We start from the raw sequence: 26,311 nt of genomic DNA on the forward strand, positions 1-26,311 counted from the left end.
AATATTTCTAGTTGAGCTTGAGGTCTAGGATTTAAAGCCGGGACACTGAGAACATGTGGCAGGGCACTGCTATTTAATAACAGCTGTAATAGTTAAGATTCTGGTGCACTGATATTTGTGTGCAGCCTAACTTACCCATCCTTCAGAGACATTCTCTGACATTACATTCACTGTGCAATTGTCTCACAGACCTCAAATAGAGTGGGTGTCTAGCCTGTCAGGCACCACCAAAACCTATAACCATAATGACATATTATGTTATAATGGGTTAATATTCATGTGCCTCAACAAGTGAAGTCGGAACAGAATGATATCTTTGCAAATCATTAGCTAATAATTCATTAAAACAGATGGCTTGAGGTTGAAATACATGGCTTTGAACCACTGTGGTAAGGGACACATTCATTTACACTATGAGGTAATACTAGATGTTTATACAACCCTACAAGAAAAGGTTCTGGTTCTGTCTGTCTTCATATATAAAACATTTTATGGGTTCCCAGACAGGATAATTTTCACTTATGAATTAAACAGCTCTTAAACATACTTTATCACTAGATACAATAAAAGAAAAAATGAAATAAACTTTTTGGCATAAAGTGTTCTTTAAAACTGAGTCAAGAACCCAAGAGTTTTATATAGAACCCAACTGAACCTTTTTTTGCAAGAGTAATTAATCTATGATGACACATTTTATTAATAGCAAATCATACATAACTCAAGATTATTTGTGCATTAGTTAAGAATGAGTTATTGCATATTACTGCACCCTTATAGTAAAGCGATGGGAGGGATTTATGTATATATATATAAAATATATTTAGAATATAAATAAAATGTCTTACCATCATAGCAAACAAATCTAAAAGTATTGCCACATGATGAATCAAACCAGTTTCCATTAGGATCTATGGAAACACACAGTTCGTTCCCATCGTAGTTGTTTGGTTCATGATAAAAGTTTCTGAAATCTCGTTCTCCTTCCTGATAGAAATCGTTGACTTCCAGTGACCATCTCCAGCTGTTCACATCATCATACAGTCCAATCCAGGCTGAACCAGTGTAACTCCCATTAACTGTGTTAATCAGACCGTTCATTTCCTCCATGTTATCAATGGTGGCCAGATCAGTGTAATTCTGTCTGCAGTATCTCTGAGCTTCAGTCCAGGTCTTAGACTCATTCACAAAATGATACTGGTGTGATGATGCTAATGCTGGCAAGGTGGGGGAAATGGAAATTTACAAAAGTGATCAATGATCTGAGAGTAATAATCAAGCAGTTTGTGAACTAAACAAGACAGAATCATAATAAGAACAGTACATGTTTTTTTAATTCAAGTAAAGCAAGTGTTTTCTAACCACAAAAAAGCAGGTATATTTGGTTACCAACAGTATTATGTTTCGTGTTGTAAGACTTGAGAAATTAGAAAATGCCGGGCTGTCTGATTGAGGAACAATCACTCCCTGAGAAGACAAAGGACCTTACTGGAAATTAACATTTGAACTCTCTCTTGTAAAATTAGCATCACCATTCGAGACACAAGCCTCACCTAAGCATCATCCTAATCTACATCTCTTTCCCTTGACCCCCCAGTCCCTCATTCCTTCTCTCTCTCATGCTGAGATCACCTGAAATTCACCCAAAAATCTATATGGTTTAAATGTGAACAATTATCATACAACACTATACATGTTCATAGGTATCATTTGAAATGTCTCAGTGCGCCTGCATGGTACAAAGGTCTCATTCCCACAGAAGTAAACCAAAAAGGTATGGAGAGTTTAGAGATAGATTGTTAACTGCTGTGGGCGTGCCCCCATGTAAATCAACTTCTGTCCCCATTAAGTCTGGGATGGTGATTAATGCAAATTCCCATTGTGAACTAATTTTTACATTTGAAAAAAGGTTTCTGCCTTGGTCTGAGTATTTAGGGAGATGCTGAAGAGGGCTCAGTGCACAATTCTGTAACTTAGATCAGCCCATAATGTTGAAGGACCTCAAAGACTTCAGCATTATGTATTTTTCTAAATGTCGGGTTTAAACTACATATTTTACTCTTTATCTCTGAGCATTTTGATGTTATTGTATTGATTATCTTTGAACTGATTCTGAAATTGGCATGATACATTTACCTGACATAATAAAATTGTAAACATTTGATTTTATTCTGACTTGCTCTGAAATTATTTTCCCAAGTAGATTAAATGGATTTGTATGTTACTGGATTTGTAAGTGTACTTGGTTTTGTAAAGACAAGAAGTGAATTTCCGTTTAGGACAGCAGAATGCTGCTTGACCAACCTAAATTTGGGTGTGTCTTACCTCTGTTTTAATTAACAGTAATGTTACTTTAGATAAGTGTACGTGGAAAACCACGGCATGGACAATCCAAAGCTATTATAAGAGAAGTAATGTTGGTCGACTTATATCTGTAATAGTGGCCATACCTCTGCCTGAAGTAAACGTTACTTTAAATTCAAGCGTATACAAAAACCATGGGGGCTATCCAAAAGTGTATTTGATTGTGTAAGCGTGGATGCGACCATCTCAGATATATAGCCAATTACCTCTGTTTAGTGACCGAAAACTGACGAGTTTGTGATCGTGAGACCCACGTTAAACAGATGGCGCGAGGACCTCAAAGCGACATTGTTTCCTTATATGAATGGGTAAAATATAAGTAAAGAGTTAAAAAGAATACTGAAATGTGCTGCTAAATTATTATATAAATGACAAATAATCAATTGGCATTCTAACCTAAATTCGAGGTTGTTATAAAATGGAGTCAGATAAGTTTCATTGGAACTAAATTACTTTGCCCCAGCGAAAAGACAGTAATGCGCAGAGACCTTCACCCATTCTATCGGAAACCGCCATTAGACCTATAGACAGGCTTACAGTGTTTAGTATTACACAATGCTGCTACTGATCATTTAGTCTAATAGTTACTGTTATTATAGATGTGGGGTTTTTTTTACAAACTAAGGGAGGATTCCAGATTATTATCTGTGGTAATCAAAATGACCCACCCTAACCCTAACCCATGCTATAGATGGTTAAACTAACATATTTCAGGTTCCTACCAGAGCTACATATGATATGAGAGTGAATATCTGTGGCGAGACTCTGCTGGGGTCTGAATGATCTACTTACCACTGTAGCAAATGAAAGGTAATGCAGTATTGCAGTTTTCATCTGTCCAGCTCCCAGAGTCACTAAATGACACTGCAGTGCAGTATTCACTGTTTCCAGCATTATCTGGCTGTCCTGTCCTCCAGTTACTGAATGAAGAGTTGCTCTGATCTGACCAAGAGCTGGTCCTGTAGAGTCCAAGCAACTGAATAATATGAAAATAATGACTGAACCCTGTAGTTTCCAATCTCATTCCTGATACTGATGAGGTCGGTGTGATATTCTCTGCAGTAACTCTGAGCTTCAGTCCAGGTTTTAGACTGGGAAACCAACACATAACTTGCTCTAGCATTCGCTCTTCCTGTAGTGAAGAAATTTAAACACATAATATATCATGGTATTTTAAATATTTTGATATAATTATTTGTTTAACAGTCCAATAGCAGTTCTCATCATCATAGCAAACAAATGGAAGTGTATAGTAGCAAAACATTTCATTCCATGTTCCCCGATAATATGACATGTACACACACAGACTCTGTCCATGAGTTCACTGGTTGCTGGACATACCAGCTTTTAAATCCTCCCACTAATGCTGCATTCTCCAGAGACCATTTCCAACTGTTCAGATCATCATAGAGACCAATCCAAGCTGACCCATAGTAAGTCCTACATACTGTTTTAAAGAGCCTGTTCATTTCCTCCATGTTATCAATGGTGGCCAGATCAGTGTATTTCTCTCTGCAGTATCTCTGAGCTTCAGTCCAGCTTAGATTCAGATACAAAGTGATACTGATGAGTGCATAAAGAATGTGTGCAGGTTCCTTTATGCTGAAAATCACAAAGAAAATAAGGGGTCACAACATGGGTGTATTTTAACCAGCTTAATCATAAAATCTAATGTATATCGCCAAAATTAATCAAATGTAACATATTCAGAATCAACACAATGAGGTCAAAAATTTAAAGTGACAAAAAATATATAAAAATTAGCTCACTGTTGTAGCAGATGAATGGCATGCTGGATAAGCAGTTCTCATCAGTCCATCGGGCTAAATGGTTGAATGATACGGCAATACATTGCTGAAAACCCCACTGGCTGGTTGCTGTGTTAAAGTGAGAACTGCTGCTATCCAGTTTTCATAACTGGTAATCTGATGGTCAGGCCAAGTTCTGTTTCTGTACAGGCCGATCCAGACTCCTCCACCTGCTCTCTCAAGGATCCTCTGGTTCTCAGTCTGATTTCTCACATTGGCGAGATCTGTGTTATTATCTCTGCAGTATCTACGAGCCTCTGACCAGTTTCTCCTATCAGTGATTCTGATGTAATTATGTGCTCTACCTGAGATATGAACATACAATACATCCAGACTATATGCACAGAATTACTTACAGAAAAATCATCAACAAATCCCCAAAAAAATTAAACGTACTTACCATCATAGCGTCTCATTCCTGATACTGACGAGGTCTGTGTGATGTTCTCTGCAGTAACTCTGAGCTTCAGTCCAGTTTGTGTACATGTAAAACCAAACATAACTTGCACTGACATTCTGTCTTCCTGAGAAATACAGTATTCAGCATTAGTGAGAGGTTGGTTATTTCAAAATAATAATAAAATAACTTATTTTCATTGTCCTATATATATAAATCAACTGCTCACCATCATAACAGATAAAGGGGCGTGCATTGGAGCAGTATTCTGTATACCATATCCCATTATATATATATATATATATATATATATATATATATATATATATATATATATATATATATATATATAGGCTACACACACACTGTTGTCCTCCATAATTCGATCCTGGGTTATACCAGTTCCTGAAGTCTTTCTCTTCCTCCTTGAAGTAATCACTGCCTTCTAGAGTCCAGTACCAACTGTTCAGATCATCATAGAGTCCAATCCAGGCCAAATCAATGGAATCGTCATTCACTGTGTGTCCAATAACTCAACGCATTCTCATCCTAGGGCGTCATATACTGACGCTTTTGAAATTTCTTCAATATCCGACGCAAAGGGCACCCTTTAGCGTCAATAGGTTTAGGGTTAGACCGCTAGGAGGCGCCTCCTAGACTCATATTTATCTGCGTCTCATATTGACGCCTAAGGGTGCCCTGTGTGTTGGATATTGAAGAAATTTCAAAAGCGTCAGTATATGACGCCTTGGGATGAGAACGGGCTGAATAACTGGACCGTCTGTAGTTCATTCTCAATGGAGGCCAGATCAGTGTATTTATCTCTACAGTATCTCTGAGCTTCTGCCCAAGTCTTGGATTCATTCACAAAGACATACTGACGTGGGACACTTAAGGTGAAGTTGATAAAATCTGTTTAAAAGGCACATTTAACCTGTTATTTAACAAAATTAATGTGTTAGACTGTATTTTTTTAGTCAATGGAAATAAATAATTTTACTACCAGAAGCCCAACAAAAACCAAATCATGCTTTTAGAGTAGCAAGCTGTGATGATGAAACACTTGTGAAAATGTTTGGCTTAACAGATAATATAATCAGTGGAAACATAGCTGTAGTATATATATATATAGCATCTAGTAGTAGATGGATACATTTAAAAGTACAATAATAATAATACATTTTCTTTAATATTATTTTATATAATAATAAAATGAATTATATTTTGCCAAGCTTACCTTTAGATTTTCTTGGTTTCTGTCTGTTTTCTGGCCAGATTATGTCACTGTCTTAAAATTTATAATGGTTTGAAAAGAAGGGGCGGATCATTTCTTTGAACACTCCTGACATCATGAAACTTGGATCACAAAGCTGCCCTATCAAATGTACTCCATCAGAACATGGTGAATCTACAGTAACAATGGTTAAAGAGGCTTAGTGGATGTTCCGTTCCAGTTAAAACTGGTTATATCTTATACAGTAATGAAAAGGATTTCTATTTTTATCCATGCAGTTGCCTACGTCAAACGGTAACACTTTACAATAAGGTTCATTAGTTAACATTATTTAACATTAACTAATGAACTGCACTTATACAGCATTTGTTAATCTTTGTTAATGTTAATTTCAACATTTACTAATACTTTATTAAAATATTTTTTAACTTTAGGTAATCATATATTTTATTACTGAATTATGTTGAATGTAAAAATGCGCATTAATAAACTGCGCTCAACTGAGTCGAATTGATTTTTTATCTGATAATAAAACATGCGCATAAACTATTATAGAAACACATTTATAGGGATGCACAGAAATTAAAATTCTTGGCTGAAACCGAAAATTCTGGATGCTCGTGTCACGGTTCGCAGGTTCGCCTGTTCATTCTGTGTGTAGCCTACTGTTCTGGTGTGTGATTGCTTATCAGTGTCAGCTGTGCTGACGAGCAATCAGATGAGCAATCAGCTTGTTTATGTGTCCTATATGTAGTCTCGTGTTTGTCATGTGCATTGTCAGATCGTTGTCACTGCTTTCACCTTGTCTCGCTGTATGTGCAGTTCTCCATCCAGTTCCTGATCTACCGGACTGTTTCTGCCTCCAGTGCCTGAGCCACGAACTTTTGCCCGGATTTGTTTCGATTTGTCTTCATCTGATGTTTTTGTCCACTTGGACTTGGATATAGTCACTGCAGTCTCCGCGTTGCCAAGGACCTACTGCCAACCTGCTATTCTACACCAACCTGCTTTGTCTTGATCATTTGCCGTTTCACCAAATAAACCTTACCTATCATTCGCAACTGGATCTTGTGTTCCGTGACCTAACAGCTCTTGGCCGAAAATCCAATAAAATAAAGTAACCACACTTTCAATGAAAGTAACACAATAAAATTGGACAGAAAAAAGGCTACATTCATATTAAATATCAATATATTATAAAAATTTTATGCTAAAGAATCAGATTTAAAAGATTTTTTTATTTATTTTTTAACCAATTATTCACACAATGCATAGTAATATAAAGCTAAAGCTATGTATAATAATAATAATAATAATAATAATAATAATTTGTTACATTTATATAGCGCTATTTCTGGGTCCTCAAAGCGCTTCACATATGGAAGGGGGGAATCTCCTCAACCACCACCAGTATTATCAGAGCATGTGAGCTGAGCGTAGCAAGGAGTGGATCATTCAACAAAAGGGACAGCACAGCTATACCACACCATGTAGGGCAATTGCAAACAGAAACAAGTATATTACTACATAGAAATTTCATGCTGGCACGTTGTTTGAGTGGACTTTGCTTTTCCAATGAGTATGAGCAGGTACATGAGTGGAGCGTTCGCATGGTCCTCGAGTGACTGACGGCTAAAGCGAGAGTGAAACCTGAGCATTGAACACTGAAATAAATAAATGATTTATTTATTATTTCAGTGCATCCCTAACATTTACAGAATAAATTCCTCAATGCACATCAAAAAATAAATGTGACTTTGCAGTGGGACGGCATAACTGGACCAACCAGCCGCGGACCGATGTCGTTGCTCAGCATCTGAAATGCTGTTTTCGTCATTCTGAAATGCCTGAGCAAAGTGTGTTATCAAAGTTTTTCTGTTAACTATCTCTCAGAACTGTCTTATACGGCTGAGTTCCCAAACAGAGTTAACATGACCGTGTTTATTGCGTTTCGTCTGCAAGCTGTGTAATTTACAGGACACTTATGTAAATAAGTATAATCTTGTTTATAGTTTACAGACTATAGACTCTGGTTATTAATAGCCCTCCATTTGGTTGGTCTCTGTGTAAATCACAAAGTCATAATCCTGACTGATGATATTATTCTTAGTGACAAGATTTTTTTTATTTTTCTACTACTGTAAACTTTTCCTTGATCAACCCCAGTGGACTTTAGAGGTCCATAACTAAAGAAAGAAACCATTTTTTTTTTTTTTTTTAGATTATTTATTGTAGTGTACAATAAACCTGTAAATAGTACCATGTAATATCACATTACCATGTAATCAAAAAATATAAATGTTGTGTCATATGATGTGTAAGTGACGTCAGATGTCTGTTTTCAAGTGGTTGCTCCAGTGTATGTTGTTGTACTGTATCATTCCACTGTACTGTATTGTGCTGTATCCCTGATAAAAAAGATTTGTCATTTTGTTTGGTTGATGACTAATAAATTACCAAGTAAATTTTATCAGACAGATTAACAAATCATCCAACCATCTATTCACCAAATTGATTGTTCTATGTAGGGTCACAGGGATGCTGAAGCCTATCCCAGTGTCTCGGGCCAAATTAACAAATCATTGCAACACAAAATGACACAAAATGTTTGAATAGTTTGATTAGATATATATATAAAAAAAGTTCTGATAGTATGAGTACAAGCAACCTACTTTGTGTTAATCATTTTTTAGTAAAAAAAAAAAAATAATCAAAAAAGCTTGCAGTTTACATATATCTTATATTTGTAAAAAAAAAAATGTTAATACAATATAAGACAATCATGTGAAATTCAAAATTTCTATTATCAATAGGACAAAGAACATGCAAAATGCAGGAACACAAACCCTAAAACCATATTCGTGTGTGCAAATTCTGTTGTTTTCTCTCACGGTTTGATTTTAAGATAGTTTCTCAAATGCATTGTGAAGTTGCTGTGAAGTCCTCGTCTGATAAATTCTTCCTGGAGCTGAAACATGGGATTTATTTTCTGTGAGATATTTGTGAGCTAAATATATTACAAAGATCTGTAAATAATAATAATAATTATTATTATTATTATTTCTGTCAGAACCACTATCATCAAATACGATTGACAATTGGCATACAGTAAGGATTGGTGGTATGGTTCTGTTCTGGGCAAGAACTCCCTGTGCATCCATGCAGCCGAGCCTGGATAAGAGCAGGGAGAGCAGCAATAACCCCCCTTAGGGTAAACAGAACAGAACCCATAATTCGAGAATTTAGTCTGATTCAAAGGGGAATCAGAATGTCAAATCCTGACCGGACAAGAGGAGGAGCTGGGAATGGAGGAGGGTAATTCGCTCCTGAGAAACACGATAGCTGTTGATAACACTGAAGGATCTTATATATGCATACAGTGATGGCGTCTTATTCCTATAGGTAGACGTAGATCAGCTGAGAGTCAGCTGATGCGAGCTTGACTGACCAGAACTGACGCTATACGCTTGATTATTATTATGCTGTTGTTGTGAAGTTGTTCTAAAGAAATGTATTTATTTTGTATGTTTTTTTTTGTTTTGTTTTTACTAAAACTAAAAGCATTATGAGTGTTTTGAACTGTTTCTCACCTGTATAATCACAAGCTCTTCAATCTGAGACTCTGACAGATTTTCCGCACTTCTAAGTTTCACTCTCAGTCCCATCACTGATCAGTAAAAAAACAAAAAAAGAACACTGGTCAGTAGTGCATGAATACAAACAATACAATCTGGTAATGTTGATGTATGTTGAAAAACACTAATTTTGGACTGAAAACAGCACATATCTCCACAAACATACCATATACATCTGAATTGATGGGTCAATATGATGATCATCATGTTCACCAGAAAGCAAATAGAAGACAGAGCTAGCATTAGCATAAAAGTTTGTGAATTACACAAATAACAATGGCATATTAACAATTTGCTTGTTTTTTTCCCCAGATGCTTATTATTTTATTTCATTACAAAAAGTACATTTGCTTACCACTGTAACAGAAGAAAGGCAAACTGGCAAAGCATCCTTCATCTGTCCACTGACCAAAGTATTTTAAAGACACAGCTGTGCAGTGTTGAGCTCCCTCCTGTCCTGGGACATTTGCACCATTATCTGGTTGTGCAACAACACCTGGAGTAAATGGCAGCCAATATGTGAAGGAAGAGTTGCTTTGATCTGACCACAGTCTGTTTCTGTGCAGACCAATCCATACAGTAGAACCAGGATAATAACGTGTAACATTCAGTATCTGTTGACGCTCTGTCTCATCTCTCACACTGGCCAGGTCAGTGTATTTCTCTCTGCAGTAGCTCTGAGCTTCAGCCCAGGTCTTTCCGTCAGATACCAAAACATAATTCTGAGAAGCGTTTTCTCTACCTAAGATAAAACAATTTAGTGGATGTAAATCAGTCAATTTATGAAATTGTCAAAGCAAAAGAAGATATATACAGTGAGGAAAATAAGTATTTGAACACCCTGCTATTTTGCAAGTTCTCCTACTTGGAAATCATGGAGGGGTCTGAAATTGTCATAGGTGCATGTCCACTGTGAGAGACATAATCTAAAAAAAAAAAATCCAGAAATCACAATATGTGATTTTTTAACTATTTATTTGTATGATACAGCTGCAAATAAGTATTTGAACACCTGTCTATCAGCTAGAATTCTGACCCTCAAAGACCTGTTAGTCTGCCTTTAAAATGTCCACCTCCACTCCATTTATTATCCTAAATTAGATGCACCTGTTTGAGGTCGTTAGCTGCATAAAGACACCTGTCCACCCCATACAATCAGTAAGAATCCAACTACTAACATGGCCAAGACCAAAGAGCTGTCCAAAGACACTAGAGACAAAATTGTACACCTCCACAAGGCTGGAAAGGGCTACGGGGAAATTGCCAAGCAGCTTGGTGAAAAAGGTCCACTGTTGGAGCAATCATTACAAAATGGAAGAAGCTAAACATGACTATCAATCTCCCTCTGACTGGGGCTCCATGCAAGATCTCACCTCGTGGGGTCTCAATGATCCTAAGAAAGTTGAGAAATCAGCCCAGAACTACACGGGAGGAGCTGGTCAATGACCTGAAAAGAGCTGGGACCACCGTTTCCAAGGTTACTGTTGGTAATACACTAAGACGTCATGGTTTGAAATCATGCATGGCACGGAAGGTTCCCCTGCTTAAACCAGCACATGTCAAGGCCCGTCTTAAGTTTGCCAATGACCATTTGGATGATCCAGAGGAGTCATGGGAGAAAGTCATGTGGTCAGATGAGACCAAAATAGAACTTTTTGGTCATAATTCCACTAAACGTGTTTGGAGGAAGAAGAATGATGAGTACCATCCCAAGAACACCATCCCTACTGTGAAGCATGGGGGTGGTAGCATCATGCTTTGGGGGTGTTTTTCTGCACATGGGACAGGGCGACTGCACTGTATTAAGGAGAGGATGACCGGGGCCATGTATTGCAAGATTTTGGGGAACAACCTCCTTCCCTCAGTTAGAGCATTGAAGATGGGTCGAGGCTGGGTCTTCCAACATGACAATGACCCGAAGCACACAGCCAGGATAACCAAGGAGTGGCTCTGTAAGAAGCATATCAAGGTTCTGGCGTGGCCTAGCCAGTCTCCAGACCTAAACCCAATAGAGAATCTTTGGACGGAGCTCAAACTCCGTGTTTCTCAGCGACAGCCCAGAAACCTGACTGATCTAGAGAAGATCTGTGTGGAGGAGTGGGCCAAAATCCCTCCTGCAGTGTGTGCAAACCTGGTGAAAAACTACAGGAAACGTTTGACCTCTGTAAATGCAAACAAAGGCTACTGTACCAAATATTAACATTGATTTCTCAGGTGTTCAAATACTTATTTGCAGTTGTATCATACAAATAAATAGTTAAAAAATCATACATTGTGATTTCTGGATTTTTTTTTTTAGATTATGTCTCTCACAGTGGACATGCACCTACGATGACAATTTCAGACCCCTCCATGATTTCTAAGTGGGAGAACTTGCAAAATACCAGGGTGTTCAAATACTTATTTTCCTCACTGTATATACACACACACCCACACCCACACACACACACACACACACATTTTTTACTTGTAATGTCTTACCATTGTAGCAAACAAATGTAAAATAACTTTTACATGATGAATCAAACCAGTTTCCATTATAATCCATGTAAACACACAGTTCATTCGCTCCATTGTTGGGTTCATGATAGAAGTTCCTGAAATCTCTCTCTCCTTCCTGATAGAAATCATTGTTTTCCAATGACCATCTCCAGCTGTTCACATCATCATACAGTCCAATCCAGGCTGAACCATTGTAACTCCCATTAACTGTGTTAATCAGACTGTTCATTTCCTCCATGTTATCAATGGTGGCCAGATCAGTGTAATTCTGTCTGCAGTGTCTCTGAGCTTCAGTCCAGGTCTTGGATTTATTCACAAAGTGATACTGATGGGATGATGCAAATGCTGGCAAGGTAGGAAAAAAGGGTAAGGATAGAAGTTAAAAAGTTACTTTAAGTGCATCATTAAGATTACTTGTAAGGACATTTTGGATTTGGAATTAATGAAATTTTGTAGAATGTTTGTAGACTAAATAAGAGGATCCACATATATATTTTTACATACTTTGGTAACACTTTACAATAAAGTGCCATTAGTTATGTCATGTTTGCATTACGTAACATTTGTTAACATCAATGCATTGATCTTTGTTAACGTTAGTTACATATAGAACTATGTAACTAACGTTAACATAGATCAATACATTAATGCTAGCTCAGGTTCATTAAAAAATATTTTTTATAATAATATGTTTTTTTAATAAATGTTGAAATTAACATTAACTAAGATTAATAAATGCTTTTGAAGTATTTTTCATAGTTAGTTCATGTTAACTAATGTAGTTAACTAATGTTAACAAATGGAATCTTTTTGTAAAGTGTTACACATTTTCGAAAAATATCGAAAATATATATATATTTCTTTTTTGCTTTTTGATAGTGTAGACCTGCTTTGTACTATGTGCAGCACTTTGGATCAATCTATATTGTGTTTAAATGTGCTTTATAAATAAATGTTGTTGTTGTTGAAAAATATGATGAAAAAATAAATCTGGCAATGTTTAATAACATTTCTAAATCATTTCGGTAACACTTTATAATAACGTTCAGTTGTAAGTGTAGCGCAATGACTGAGTATTGCACTTCAGTAATGTCATAATGGGTAGTTAAATATAATAATGTTAAAATAGTGACAAATGTTAGTCTCATAGTACACCAGCAGGTGGCAGCGATGTTGCGTAATGTTGGTTAGGGAACCGATCTCTCGTTAAGCCTCGCGTGAGTTAGAGAGCGAGACTTCCCCGTGAGTGATGGTGTGTGATAACCACGAGAGCTGCAACTAAAACGTTTAACTCCTGTTTTGCAGGTAAGCTGGTGAATAGTTTATGAGACTTGTGTATGAATGGTGATGTGTATATTTCTGAAGTGTTTGCTTAGACTGTGAATTAGATATATGTTATATTAACCGTGCTATGCGTTGATTAGTGAGTTGGAACGGGTGTTATGAGTTCATATGGCTATTTACACGAGTGTTGTTGAATATAGCAGGGATTTAGTTACAATGATTACATGCTGAACTATAAGAGGATGTTTGCATTTTTAGAATGTAATGTTTAAAACGTGTTGTGTGAAGTCTCACGTGAGTTAGAGAGCGAGACTTCCCCGTGAGTGATGGTGTGTGATAACCACGAGAGCTGCAACTAAAACGTTTAACTCCTGTTTTGCAGAATAAATACACTTCAAATGTGCAACCCCCTGTGTGAATTCTTCATTATACACTGGGAAGTGTTACATATTTTGGCGAGCCAACCAGCCAGGAGCTGCAAGTTATAACGGGTGAGCTCCAGAGACGAATCTAGACAGTGAAGCAGTGTAAAATGGCAGGCATGGATGAGCTGCGTGATCAGATCAGCCTAGCAATACTGAAGCTGAACAGCGCTGATCTTGTTCCAGTGTGTCAACGTCTAAAATGTGAAGAGCCTGTCAGAGGGTTTGAAAGCAAAACACGACGTGGCCTCATCAGACTGGTGGAGAAAACGCTGGATGACATAGAAGAGACTGAGGATGAGGAGGTATTTTGTCGGTGTCTGGCGGATCTGTTGCTGCAAATAGACTCTATGATACTGCCAACCAAAGCTGCATCAAACATTACACCAGATGAGACAAATGATTTAGACATACTGAAAGAGAAATATTCCAGATTGCAGATTGAACAAGCTAAAGCCCGTAAAATATTTGAAGAGGAGATTGTCGCAATGGAGCAAAGAGTGAGGGAGGAAACAAGAGCTATCACAGTGACACCACCTGCACTGTCTGAAGTGACTTTAAGGAGAGAGTTCCGGATCTGTGGACAAATTGGGGAGGCAGGACAGCGAGAGAAATTGTCCTACACCAGCCTCATGAACCAGATTGAGTCCGGACTGAGAAAGGGTCATTTAGAGACAGAAATCATCGAAGCTGTGACACGTGCAGTGAGCCCAGGCCTCCATTTAAGAGACATGCTTGAAATAAAACGAGATATCACTCTTTCGACCTTGAAGACAATCCTGAGAGGACATTTCAAAGTTGATCCACCATCTGACCTGTTACAAAAGTTAATGAACATGTCACAAGACCCAAAAGAATCAGTCCAGAACTTTCTATTCAGAGGAATCGAGCTCAGAGAAAAGTTACTGTGGAAGCGGAGTGAAGAAGACGAAGGTGAGCAATTTAGCCCAGAATTAATTCAAAGGAAATTTCTGCGCTCCATAGAGACCGGACTACTAAGTGAAGCGGTGAAGCTGCAACTTAAGCCCTACCTTAGCAACCCTAGAATCAAAGATGAAGAGCTGATAGAGCGAGTGAATGAAGCGGCAAACTTAGAACAAGAGCGACAACAAAAACTGAAAAAGACTGTAATGAGTAAGTCGCCAAGACTGAGTGAAATACAAGCCAACATATGTCCGTTTGAGTCTCAGCTACATTCTCAAGGTTGCATGGGACCCAAGAGAGATGACAGAGTATCTGCAGTTAAAGCTGATTCAGTCACGACTAGCAAAAGGAGTCAAGTCAAGCGGGAGGAGGCAGATTCAACCACCAGCCAACTGATTGAACAACTCAGAGCAGAAGTCCTTGAAATGAAAAAGATGGTGAATGAGACAATGGAGACAGCTAAGCTACGGGGAAGAACAGAACGAGTAACACCTGTAAACACCAGCAAACTGCGAGGTTGCAGAGCCTGTCAGGAAGCTCGAGTCGGTGAGCAGTGTGAGCATTGCTTTCGTTGTGGACAGGAGGGCCATCTTTCCAGAGGTTGTCGGCGACCCAGAGAACAACAGGGAAATGGGAGAGGGCTGCTGCGTCGGGACCCTCAGTAGCCCTTGAGACAAAGTCCCCCGTCAAGTACTCCAAGCAGACTGTGAAGCTGAATGAATTGAAAAAACCTGTTAATGACATTCCTCTTTACCAAAATGTGAAAATGATAAATCTCATTGGCAGAAAATGTCTGGTTCAATGTTTGCTGGAGGGAAAACCTGTGGAAGTTTTGTGGGACACGGGAGCACAGGCAAGTGTTATTAATGAGGAATGGAGAAAAGAGAACGTACCTCATCGAACAGTAAGACCTCTCCATGAACTGCTGGAGTCTGGTACCCTGGTTGGGTTAGCTGCAAACCAGACTGTGATACCGTTCCTGGGCTGGATTGAAGCTGAATTCAGTTTAGGCAGAGACTCAAGCACTACTCCGCCATTACTGGTTCCAATATTAGTATCCACTGATCCACAGGTAGCTGAACAGCCCATCATTGGGTTCAACGTAATTGAAGCAGTTCTCAGTCAAAAGAGGGGCTGTAAGTCAGAAAAAAATACCATTTGTGAAGTGAGCAAAGCTCTCGGTGTGCCATTCAAAACAGCAAAATTGGTGCTCAAGTTGATTCAGTCTACAGATTCTGAAAGTGAAGCAGGCATTGTGCAGACGGGAAGGAGACAAATTTATGTAGCAGCTAACCAAGTCACAACTGCATTGGTTAAGATCAATACAGGGTCTCAGTTTAAGGGTCAAAGTCTACTATTAGTCCCAAGCAAAGAGCCTTCACTGCCAGAAGGGGTCGCTATTGAAGAAGGAGTAGTTATGGTTCCTGCTGGCAGATCTGCAGTGGTACCAGTGCCAATTGCTAATACCAATAACTATGCTGTGACCTTAGATCGTCGAATAGTACTGGGTCATCTTCAAGTCATAAAAACTGCTTTATCTGTGGCTTCAGAACAGAAAAACAGGGGCGACTCCACAGCCAGCAAAGACCAGAACAACATTGATAACAGTAAAAGTAAGGAAAATGTGAGTAAAGTGGATTCACAGAGACAAAAACCTAGCCAATGGGATCCTCCAGTCTCCCTGGATCACCTAAGTGGAACACAGAAGGAGATAGTGAGACGGTTGTTGAGGGAGGAATGTCATGCTTTCGGCTTTGACGAGGATGACATCGGTTGTATTCCCTCATTGAACCTGCATATTACACTCCACGATACCTCACCTGTGAAGAAATCATACGTGTCAGTTCCAAAACCATTACATCAGGAAGTGAAAGAGTACTTACAAGACTTACTGAATCGTGGGTGGATTGAAAAGTCCAGGTCACCCTATGCATCACCGATGGTCTGTGTAAGAAAGAAAGATGGGACATTGAGATTGTGCTGTGATTACAGAGAACTGAACAGAAAATCAGTACCTGATCGACATCCAATTCCAAGAATACAGGACATGCTGGACTCTTTAATCGGTAGTTCCTGGTTTTCGGTGTTGGATCAGGGAAAAGCCTATCACCAGGGGTTCCTTGATGAGAAAAGCAGGCCATTGACTGCCTTTATAACTCCTTGGGGATTATACCATTGGGTGAGGATACCTTTCGGCCTCAGTTCAGCACCAGCCGAATTCCAACGGAGTATGGAGGAGTGTCTTGCAGGTCTTAGGGATGATGTGTGTCAACCCTACCTTGACGACAATCTTGTCCATAGCCCTAGTTTTGAAGACCATGTCAGTCATCTCAGAGCTGTGTTACAGAGATATCAGCAGCACGGTGTAAAACTCAGCCCTCGTAAATGTGAGATCTTTCAGAGGAAGGTGAGATTCCTTGGACGCCTTGTGTCAGGAGACGGATATACAATGGATCCTGCTGAAGTGGCTCCTGTGCAGGCTTTAAAAGATCGAGTTCCTGCTACCGTAGGTGATTTGAGAAAGCTGCTTGGATTCATCTCATATTACCGTGCATACATACCTGATTTTTCCAGATTGGCGAAACCCCTGTATCAGCTGTTGTCATCACCCCCTGAGGAAACATCACCTGTGGAGAAAAGAGTAAGAGGAAAATGTCTCCACAGACGACACAAAGGTGGTGCTCCATCAAACACACAGATACAGTGGACTCAAAGGCATCAAGAGATATTAGACTTTCTCATTGACAAACTGACCACCCCACCAATATTGGGCTATCCAGATCTCACCCAACCGTTCATTCTGCACTGTGATGCATCACAAGAGGGGCTGGGTGCTGTGTTGTACCAGAGGCAGAACAGTAAACTGGTGGTGATTGGTTATGCTTCCAGAACACTAACTACACCGGAGAAGAATTACCACCTTCACTCAGGGAAGTTAGAATTCTTAGCATTAAAATGGGCTATATGTGAACGTTTTAGGGACTACCTGTATCATGCTCCACATTTTACAGTGTATACGGATAATAATCCCTTGACTTATGTTCTCTCCACTGCAAAGCTCAACTCCACAGGCCATAGGTGGGTGGCTCAGCTGGCAGATTTCAACTTCTCCATAAAGTACCGTCCTGGAAAGAGCAACGCGGATGCTGATGGTCTGTCCCGGATGCCAGTAGACATTAATCAATTCATGGAGCAGTGCACTGGAGGAGTGAGTCAGGAAGTCATCAGTGCGTCTATTCAGGGAGTGTTGGTGGGCGAAAACACCCCGCTTGCATGGGTTTTTGGAACTCAAGTACAAACCCTCCAGATGGTGAGTGATGCTGCTGTGTCTACGTCAGACAAACCGTTCACACTGAAGCAGATTTTAGAAAGTCAAAGGAAGGACCCTGTAATCGGTCGCGTTTTGGAGTATAAAGTTAATAATCAGAGACCATCAAGACAAGTATTCAAAACTGAGCTGACAGATGTGAAAATGCTTCTGAGACAGTGGCAAAAATTGTACATCAATGAGCATGGCATACTTTACAGAAAAGCCGGCGGAAGAGATCAGCTTGTTTTGCCAAAAGAGTATCACCAGATTGTATTTAATGAGCTTCATAAAGAAATGGGACACTTAGGAGTGGAGAGAACAGTGAATTTGATTCGTGATCGGTTTTACTGGGTTCGTATGCAGAGTGACACAGAGCACTTCATTGCCAATGTATGTGAGTGCTTAATGCGGAAGAAGCCATACAAGGCCACAAGAGCTCCTCTTGTTTCAATCGTCACTACACGCCCGTTTGAGCTAGTTTCTATAGACTTTTTGCATCTGGAAACCTGTAAGGGAGGGTACGAGTACATTCTGGTGGTCATAGATCATTATACTCGTTTTGCACAAGCCTATGCCACTAAAAATAAATCAGCCAAGACAGTGGTAGACAAGATATTTAATGATTTTGCTTTACGTTTCGGATTCCCAGAAAAGATTCACCATGACATGGGAAAGGAATTCGAGAACCAGTTGATGTACCAACTGCAGAAGTGTTGTGATGTGCGAGCGTCTCATACTACTTGTTATCACCCACAAGGAAATGGACAGGTAGAGCGCTTTAACAGAACATTACTGGCTATGTTGCGAACACTCACAGACGCAGATAAAACACAATGGAGGAAGTCATTGGAGAAGATGGTTCACGCGTATAACTGTACTCGCTGTGAGGTAACAGGTTTTTCCCCTTTCTTCTTGCTCTATGGTCGTTCCCCCCATCTGCCTATCGATCTGCTTTTCAACCTGAAGCCAACAGAAGGGAATGAGAATTATGCTGAGTATGTGAAGAATTGGCAAATGAGGATGCGTCAAGCTTATGAGATTGCCTCCAGAACAGCTGACAGGGAAAAATCAAGGAGTAAGCAGGGGTATGATAGGAGTATACATGGAACTGACCTTCAGCCGGGGGGACGAGTGCTGGTCCGAAATTTATCTGAGAGAGGAGGACCCGGTAAGCTCCGTTCGTACTGGGAAAACAAAGTGTACTTGATTGTAAAAAGGAGGAGTGATGAAAGTCCGGTGTATGAAGTCATACCTGAAGGAGGAGGTAAAATGAAAGTGTTACATCGGAATCTACTTCTCCCTTGTGATAGCTTGCCATTGGAGAACCCCGAAGCAACGCCACAACCAGAGACAGTGAGAGAGACAAAAGTAAGCAGAAGAGATAGAAAATGCTTGGAAGAAGTTCAGAATGATGCGTCAGAGAACGAGGATTTTCAAGATGGTGAGCTAGTGCTACAGTTTCCTACTTCCTTGAGACAGTGCCGTAAGTCTGTTCGTCTCAATCCTGATGTAGAACCGTTCACGCCAAATGTGAGACAGCAGTGGGAACGAGAGTCACAGAGGATAGAGGAGATAGCAGACAATGGAGCAGAGGAGTGGATGGAAGAGTATCTTGAAATGCCTGTGGGACAGTCGGGGGTATCTGAAGAACAGGCATCAGTTGGGACTGGGAGTGAGGATGATGACTCTATACCTTTGAATTCTTATCCAAGGAGAGAACGCCGTCGTCCAAAGATTCTGACTTATGACTCGTTGGGTCAGCCATCTGTGGTGGAAGTTGCGATTGATAGGTTTAATGTGAGTAGAGAATCTGCAGTCCAGAGACTGTGGCGACCATGGACAATGTTGGTTACCAACTAAACATACACTGATTAGCCACACTTAATCAGGACTTGTGAGAATGTTTTCATGGACAGTGATAAATGTGGAAAAAAAACATCTTTCAACTGTGCAACATAGGCAACTAAGGACATTGTTGACTTACTCTAGAAAGTAAACTAAAAGGGGTAGTAGACTAAAGAATTGGCTGGCCGAAATGGGGAGTCTATTACAAAAGAATGTGTATAAGCGAGATAAGTGTTTACTGTTGCTGGAAAATATCATTGGGTGACAATGGACTATGCAACCAAGGGTTAATTTGACCTATTGTAGAGAGTATTGCCAGTGTTTGAAATTTAAGTCATTACTACTATTATAAGGTGTCTGCTGCGAAAGTGATTGATTCTCAATTATAGCTAAATCTTAAATGTGGTAAACATTTTAAATTTAGTAGGGGAGAGTGTAGCGCAATGACTGAGTATTGCACTTCAGTAATGTCATAATGGGTAGTTAAATATAATAATGTTAAAATAGTGACAAATGTTAGTCTCATAGTACACCAGCAGGTGGCAGCGATGTTGCGTAATGTTGGTTAGGGAACCGATCTCTCGTTAAGCCTCGCGTGAGTTAGAGAGCGAGACTTCCCCGTGAGTGATGGTGTGTGATAACCACGAGAGCTGCAACTAAAACGTTTAACTCCTGTTTTGCAGGTAAGCTGGTGAATAGTTTATGAGACTTGTGTATGAATGGTGATGTGTATATTTCTGAAGTGTTTGCTTAGACTGTGAATTAGATATATGTTATATTAACCGTGCTATGCGTTGATTAGTGAGTTGGAACGGGTGTTATGAGTTCATATGGCTATTTACACGAGTGTTGTTGAATATAGCAGGGATTTAGTTACAATGATTACATGCTGAACTATAAGAGGATGTTTGCATTTTTAGAATGTAATGTTTAAAACGTGTTGTGTGAAGTCTCACGTGAGTTAGAGAGCGAGACTTCCCCGTGAGTGATGGTGTGTGATAACCACGAGAGCTGCAACTAAAACGTTTAACTCCTGTTTTGCAGAATAAATACACTTCAAATGTGCAACCCCCTGTGTGAATTCTTCATTATACACTGGGAAGTGTTACATAAGTCATTTATACTGTAAGTGGTTAGTTAATGATGAACTAATCATTTACAGAGCATTCATAAATGATTAGCAAGTGATATACTAATATTTTATGTATGTTTTGTAAATTCCATTACAAGTCATTTACAAGTGATTACTAAATGATTAACTGTTGCTAATCATTTATGAAACATGACTATGCGTTCATAAATAATAAGTGATATGTTAATTATTGTATGTATGTTTTGTAGATTCAGTTATAAGTCATTTACAATTATGATTAACTAATCATTTACAAAACATGAATATGCGTTTCATAAATGTTTAATAAATAATGTTTTTTTTTGTATGTATGTAGCAATTAGAGGGTGCAGAACGTGTTGTAAATGCCTTGAATACACGTACAGATCATTTGTAACAGGTAAGTGTAACACATTTAAAAGTGATGAATAGTTTACACTGTAGATTAGGGGATGCAGAAAGCATTTTAAATGATTTATAACACTTTCTGCATCCCCTAATCTAAAGTGTAAACTATTCATCACTTGTAAATGTGTTACATATACATTCGTAGATAACATTCGTAGATCCTTTTTTATTCTTGAAGTGGTAATCTGGTAATCTAAGTGTAAGATTACTTTCTTCACAAGATCACAAGTGATGAATAGTTTACACTTTAGATTAGGGGATGCAGAAAGTGTTGTAAATGATTTATTCATGCGTTTACACATCTATAACAGGTGTTGAGCACTGTAGTGTGTACTGCAGTGTAAGTATTGACTGGTGAGGGTATAGACAGCTGTCTTCTCTGAAACACATGGAGTCTAACCACTGTGCACTCTGTGAGCAAAACATACAAAAAAATGTAACATCATTTTTTAAACATTTATGAAACGCATAGTCATGTTTTGTAAATGATTAGTTAATCATTAACTAATCAATTGTAAATGACTTATAACCGAATCTACAAAACATACATAAAATAATGAACATATCACTTATTAATCATTTATGAATGCATAGTCATGTTTCATAAATTATTAGTAAATGACTTGTAACACAATTTACAAAACATACATAAAATGTTAGTATATCACTTGCTAATCATTTATGAATGTTTTGTAAATGATTAGTTCATCATTAACTAACCACTTATTAATGACTTACAACTGAACGTTATTATAAAGTGTTACCATAATTGCTAAATCAATTCAAGTCTGTCTGCCAGAGAGTGGTGTACACTTAAAAGTCAACCTTGTGCATTTCTTAACAGAGGTGCACGTAATACTCACCACTGTAGCAAATGAAAGGTAATGCAGTATTGCAGTTTTCATCTGTCCAGTTCCCAGAGTCACTAAATGACACTGCAGTGCAGTATTCACTGTTTCCAGCATTATCTGGCTGTCCTGTCCTCCAGTTACTGAATGAAGAGTTGCTCTGATCTGACCAAGATCTGGTCCTGTACAGTCCAATCCAAAAAGAGGAATAATACTGAAATAAAGACTGAAGTTTGTGGTTTTCAGTCTCATTCCTGATACTGACGAGGTCTGTGTGATTTTCTCTGCAGTAACGCTGAGCCTCAGTCCAGGTTTTGTACTGGTAAACAAACACGTAACTTGTACTAGCATTCACTCTTCCTGCGGGGAATATATGTGTATGTGATATATCCATGGTATCATAAATATTTTGTTCTAAAAACTTTAAAAAGTCAACAGGAGTTCTCACCATCATAGCAAACAAATGGAAGTGTAGAGTAACAAGAGATTTCACGCCATACTCCCCAATAATATGACATGTAAATACACAGACTCTGTCCACCTGAGTTCACTGGTTGCTGGACATACCAGCTTTTAAATCCTCCTAATGTTGCATTATCCAGAGACCATTTCCAACTGTTCAGATCATCATAGAGTCCAATCCAAGCTTTTCCATAGTAAGTCCTACGTACTGTTTTATAGAGCCTGTTCATTTCTTCCATGTTATCAATGGTGGCCAGATCAGTGTAATTCTCTCTGCAGTATCTCTGAGCTTCAGTCCAGGTCTTAGACTCATTCACAAAGTGATACTGATGGGTGCATGAAGATTGTGTACAGGTTCCTGTAAGTTTAAAATAAACAGAGAAATACACTGATTATTCTTTACAATCACCAATATATCATGAAACTATTAAAATGGTGATATTGTGGATGTCTTTCCAAATTTAATACAAAATTTTATATATATTATATTAATGGGAAAACAGCTTTTGCATGGTGCAAATTAAAATATTCATGTGGTAAGTTGTTTCAAAATCTATATAAAATATAATATAAATAATATACATTCAAAAATAAAATATTCAGAGTAAATATATATACATTGGCTTCTAATGACACTATTTGTAATGTCTATTAAATTCTTGGTTTAAAAGTTAAATTAACTGACGTAAAAAGAAGAGGGAAAAAAAGAGAAAAAAATAAACTCACTGTTGTAGCAGATGAAAGGCATGCTGGATAAGCAGTTCTCATCAGTCCATCGGCCTAAATGGCTGAATGATATTGCAGTACATTGCTGAGAAAACCATTGGCCATCATATTGACCATTATCTGGTTGCTGTGAAGAATATTGAATTTGTGGTTTCCAATCTTCATATTTGGTAATCTGACCATTTGACCAAACCCTGTTTCTGTACAGGCCGATCCAGGCTCCTACACCTGCTCTCTCAAGGATCCTCTGGTTCTCAGCCTGATTTCTCACATTGGCGAGATCTGTGTAATGATCTCTGCAGTATCTACGAGCCTCTGACCAGGTTTTACTGTCATAGATTCCAACATATCTCTGTGTGGCATTCACTCCTGTGATTTGAAATATACAACACACATTTCATAGACGCACAGAAATACTCACAGAAAAAATAATAATAATGTCCTTACCATCATAGCAAACAAATGGCAGAGTGTAGTCACATGATATATCATGCCATTTGCCATCATAATTCATGTAAACACACAGTTCTTTTCCCCCACTGTTGTCCGGTTGATGACGCCAGTTCCTGAAATCTCTCTCTCCTTCCTGATAGAAATCATTGTTTTCCAATGACCATCTCCAGCTGTTCACATCATCATACAGTCCAATCCAGGCTGAACCATTGTAACTCCCATTAACTGTGTTAATCAGACTGTTAATTTCCTCCATGTTATCAATGGTGGCTAGATCAGTGTAATTCTGTCTGCAGTGTCTCTGAGCTTCAGTCCAGGTCTTAGACTCATTCACAAAATGATACTGGCGTGATGATGTCAAAGATGACACTGTGGAGAAAGTGTCAAATTTATAGCATTAAAATTTTTTGACAGTATTGGCCATTAGGACATATGTCTACTCACCACTGTAGCAAATGAAAGGAAATACATAATTGCAGTTTTCATCTGCCCATTTCCCAGAGTCATTAAATGAGACTACAGTGCAGGATCCTGCAGTATCTGGCTGTCCTGACGTCCAGTTACTGAATGAAGAGTTGCTCTGATCTGACCAAGATCTGGTTCTGTACAGTCCAATCCAAACATAATAATAATAATAATTCTGTAATAAATACTGAATCTTCTGGTTTTCAGTCTCATTCCTGATACTGACGAGGTCTGTGTGATGTTCTCTGCAATAACTCTGAGCTTCAGTCCAGGTTTTGTACTGGTAAATGAAAACATAAGTATCACTGGCGTTTTCTCTTCCTGAAAGATATTAATATCATAATAAGTTTAAAGAGAGGTTGGTTTGGTTATTTTTATTTTTTGTTGACTTAGACATTCTATTGGAACAGCTTACCATCATAGCAGACAACAGGATAATATGAACCGGTGCAACCTGTTGTATACCATATCCCCATGTACATAAACACACACACACTTTGTCCTCCATAATTGTTTGATCCTTGGTTATACCAGTTCCTGAAGTCTTTCCGTCCTTTGTTGAAGAAATCACTGCCTTCTAGAGTCCATTTCCAACTGTTCAGATCATCATAGAGTCCAATCCAGGCCAAATCAATGGAATCGTCATTCACTGTGTCCAATAACTGCACAGTCTGTTGTTCATTCTCAATGAAGGCCAGATCAGTGTATTTGTCTCTACAGTATCTCTGAGCTTCTGCCCAAGTCTTGAATTCATTCACAAAGACATACTGAGGGACACTCAAGGTGAAGGTGATAAAACCTGTTTAACAGGCACATTTAACATGTTATTTAACATAATGAATGTGTTAGACTGTATTTTTTAGACTATGGAAATAAACAATTTTACCAGCAGAAACCCAACAAAAGCCATATCATGATTTTAGAGTAGCAAGCTGTGATGATGAAACACTTTATGAAAATGTTTGGCTTACCAGATAATATAATCAGTGGAAACATAGCTGTGAAGTAAGATATATATACGTATTATACAATATACATATTATAGTACAAATTTTTTTTTTATAGCATTCCTCATGTGTATGTAGGTTTGTATAAAGCATCTTGTAGATGGATACATTGAAAAGTACAATAATAATAATAATCTTTAATATTATTTTATATAATAATAAAATGAATTATATTTTGCCAAGCTTACCTTTTGATTTTCTTGGTTTCTGTCCGTTTTCTGGCCAGATTATGTCACCGTCTTACAATTTATAAAGGTTTGCAAAGAAGGGGCGGATCATTTATTTGAACACTCCTGACATCATGAAACTTGGATCACAAAGCTGCCCTATCAAATGTACTCCATCAGAACATTGTGAGTCTACAGTAACAATGGTTAAAGAGGCTTAGTGGTTTCCGTTCCGGTTCAAACTGGTTATATCTTATACAGTAATGAAAAGGATTTATATTTTTATCCATGCAGTTGCCTACGTCAAACTATGTGATTTACATGCATTCGGAACTTCTGCATCTGTGGTTGCACAAAATTGACCTTCTTGAATATTCGAATAGATAGCAGACAATGATTAAATAAACGGCAGACAATAGATAAGACGTACCCCATCAGTGCTAATCAATACAAGTTAACAGTTCTAAGGATGCACCAAATTTTCAGCTGTAGATACTCAAAACCAAATTTTTTGACAAAGATAAAGCTGCATACAGTATGTGTAATGATCCTGATTTAATATGATTTAATGTCTAACCGAGCTCACCTTCAAAGTGAAAACAGTACCATAATCTCCAGATCCACAGATTAACAAATGTGCATGGGAGTCCAGAAATACATGCACCAGGGGCCTGTACCATGAAGGTGGCTGAACAAACTCGGGGTTACAGGATTAGTTTTGAGTTGACAAAACCAAACCGATGCAATCAGGCTTTATTGGTACCATGATGCAGCTCATCAACTTTCTCTGTCAACTCAGGCTTTGATCCTCAAGCTATGATTACTCCATGTGCACGTGCACATAAAAGAGTGACATCGACACTGAACAACCAATCGCGGGTAGAGCGAGAGCGATATATTTTTCCGCGGAGGAGCAAGACATAATCATTCATAATTACGATG

General features: G+C 38.5%; 1 protein-coding gene across 1 annotated transcript; it reads right to left on the reverse strand.

Annotated features, from left to right (window-relative positions):
• Positions 1-8,019: 8,019 nt before the first annotated feature.
• Positions 8,020-26,049, reverse strand: LOC311097016 (C-type mannose receptor 2-like; the record flags this gene model as incomplete). The annotated part of the gene is made up of 11 exons (XM_084136484.1): positions 8,020-8,768; positions 9,391-9,467; positions 9,791-10,177; positions 11,917-12,282; positions 22,105-22,449; positions 22,538-22,909; positions 23,278-23,646; positions 23,725-24,099; positions 24,175-24,516; positions 24,611-24,994; positions 26,028-26,049. The coding sequence occupies 11 exons, from the start codon at positions 26,047-26,049 to the stop codon at positions 8,688-8,690; spliced, it is 3,120 nt and encodes a 1,039-aa protein (XP_083992610.1). The 3' UTR covers positions 8,020-8,687.
• Between the last annotated feature and the right edge of the window lie 262 nt (positions 26,050-26,311).

Source organism: Abramis brama (genome assembly GCF_963993115.1).
Source record: "Abramis brama genome assembly, chromosome: 15".
Lineage (NCBI taxonomy): Eukaryota > Metazoa > Chordata > Actinopteri > Cypriniformes > Leuciscidae > Abramis > Abramis brama.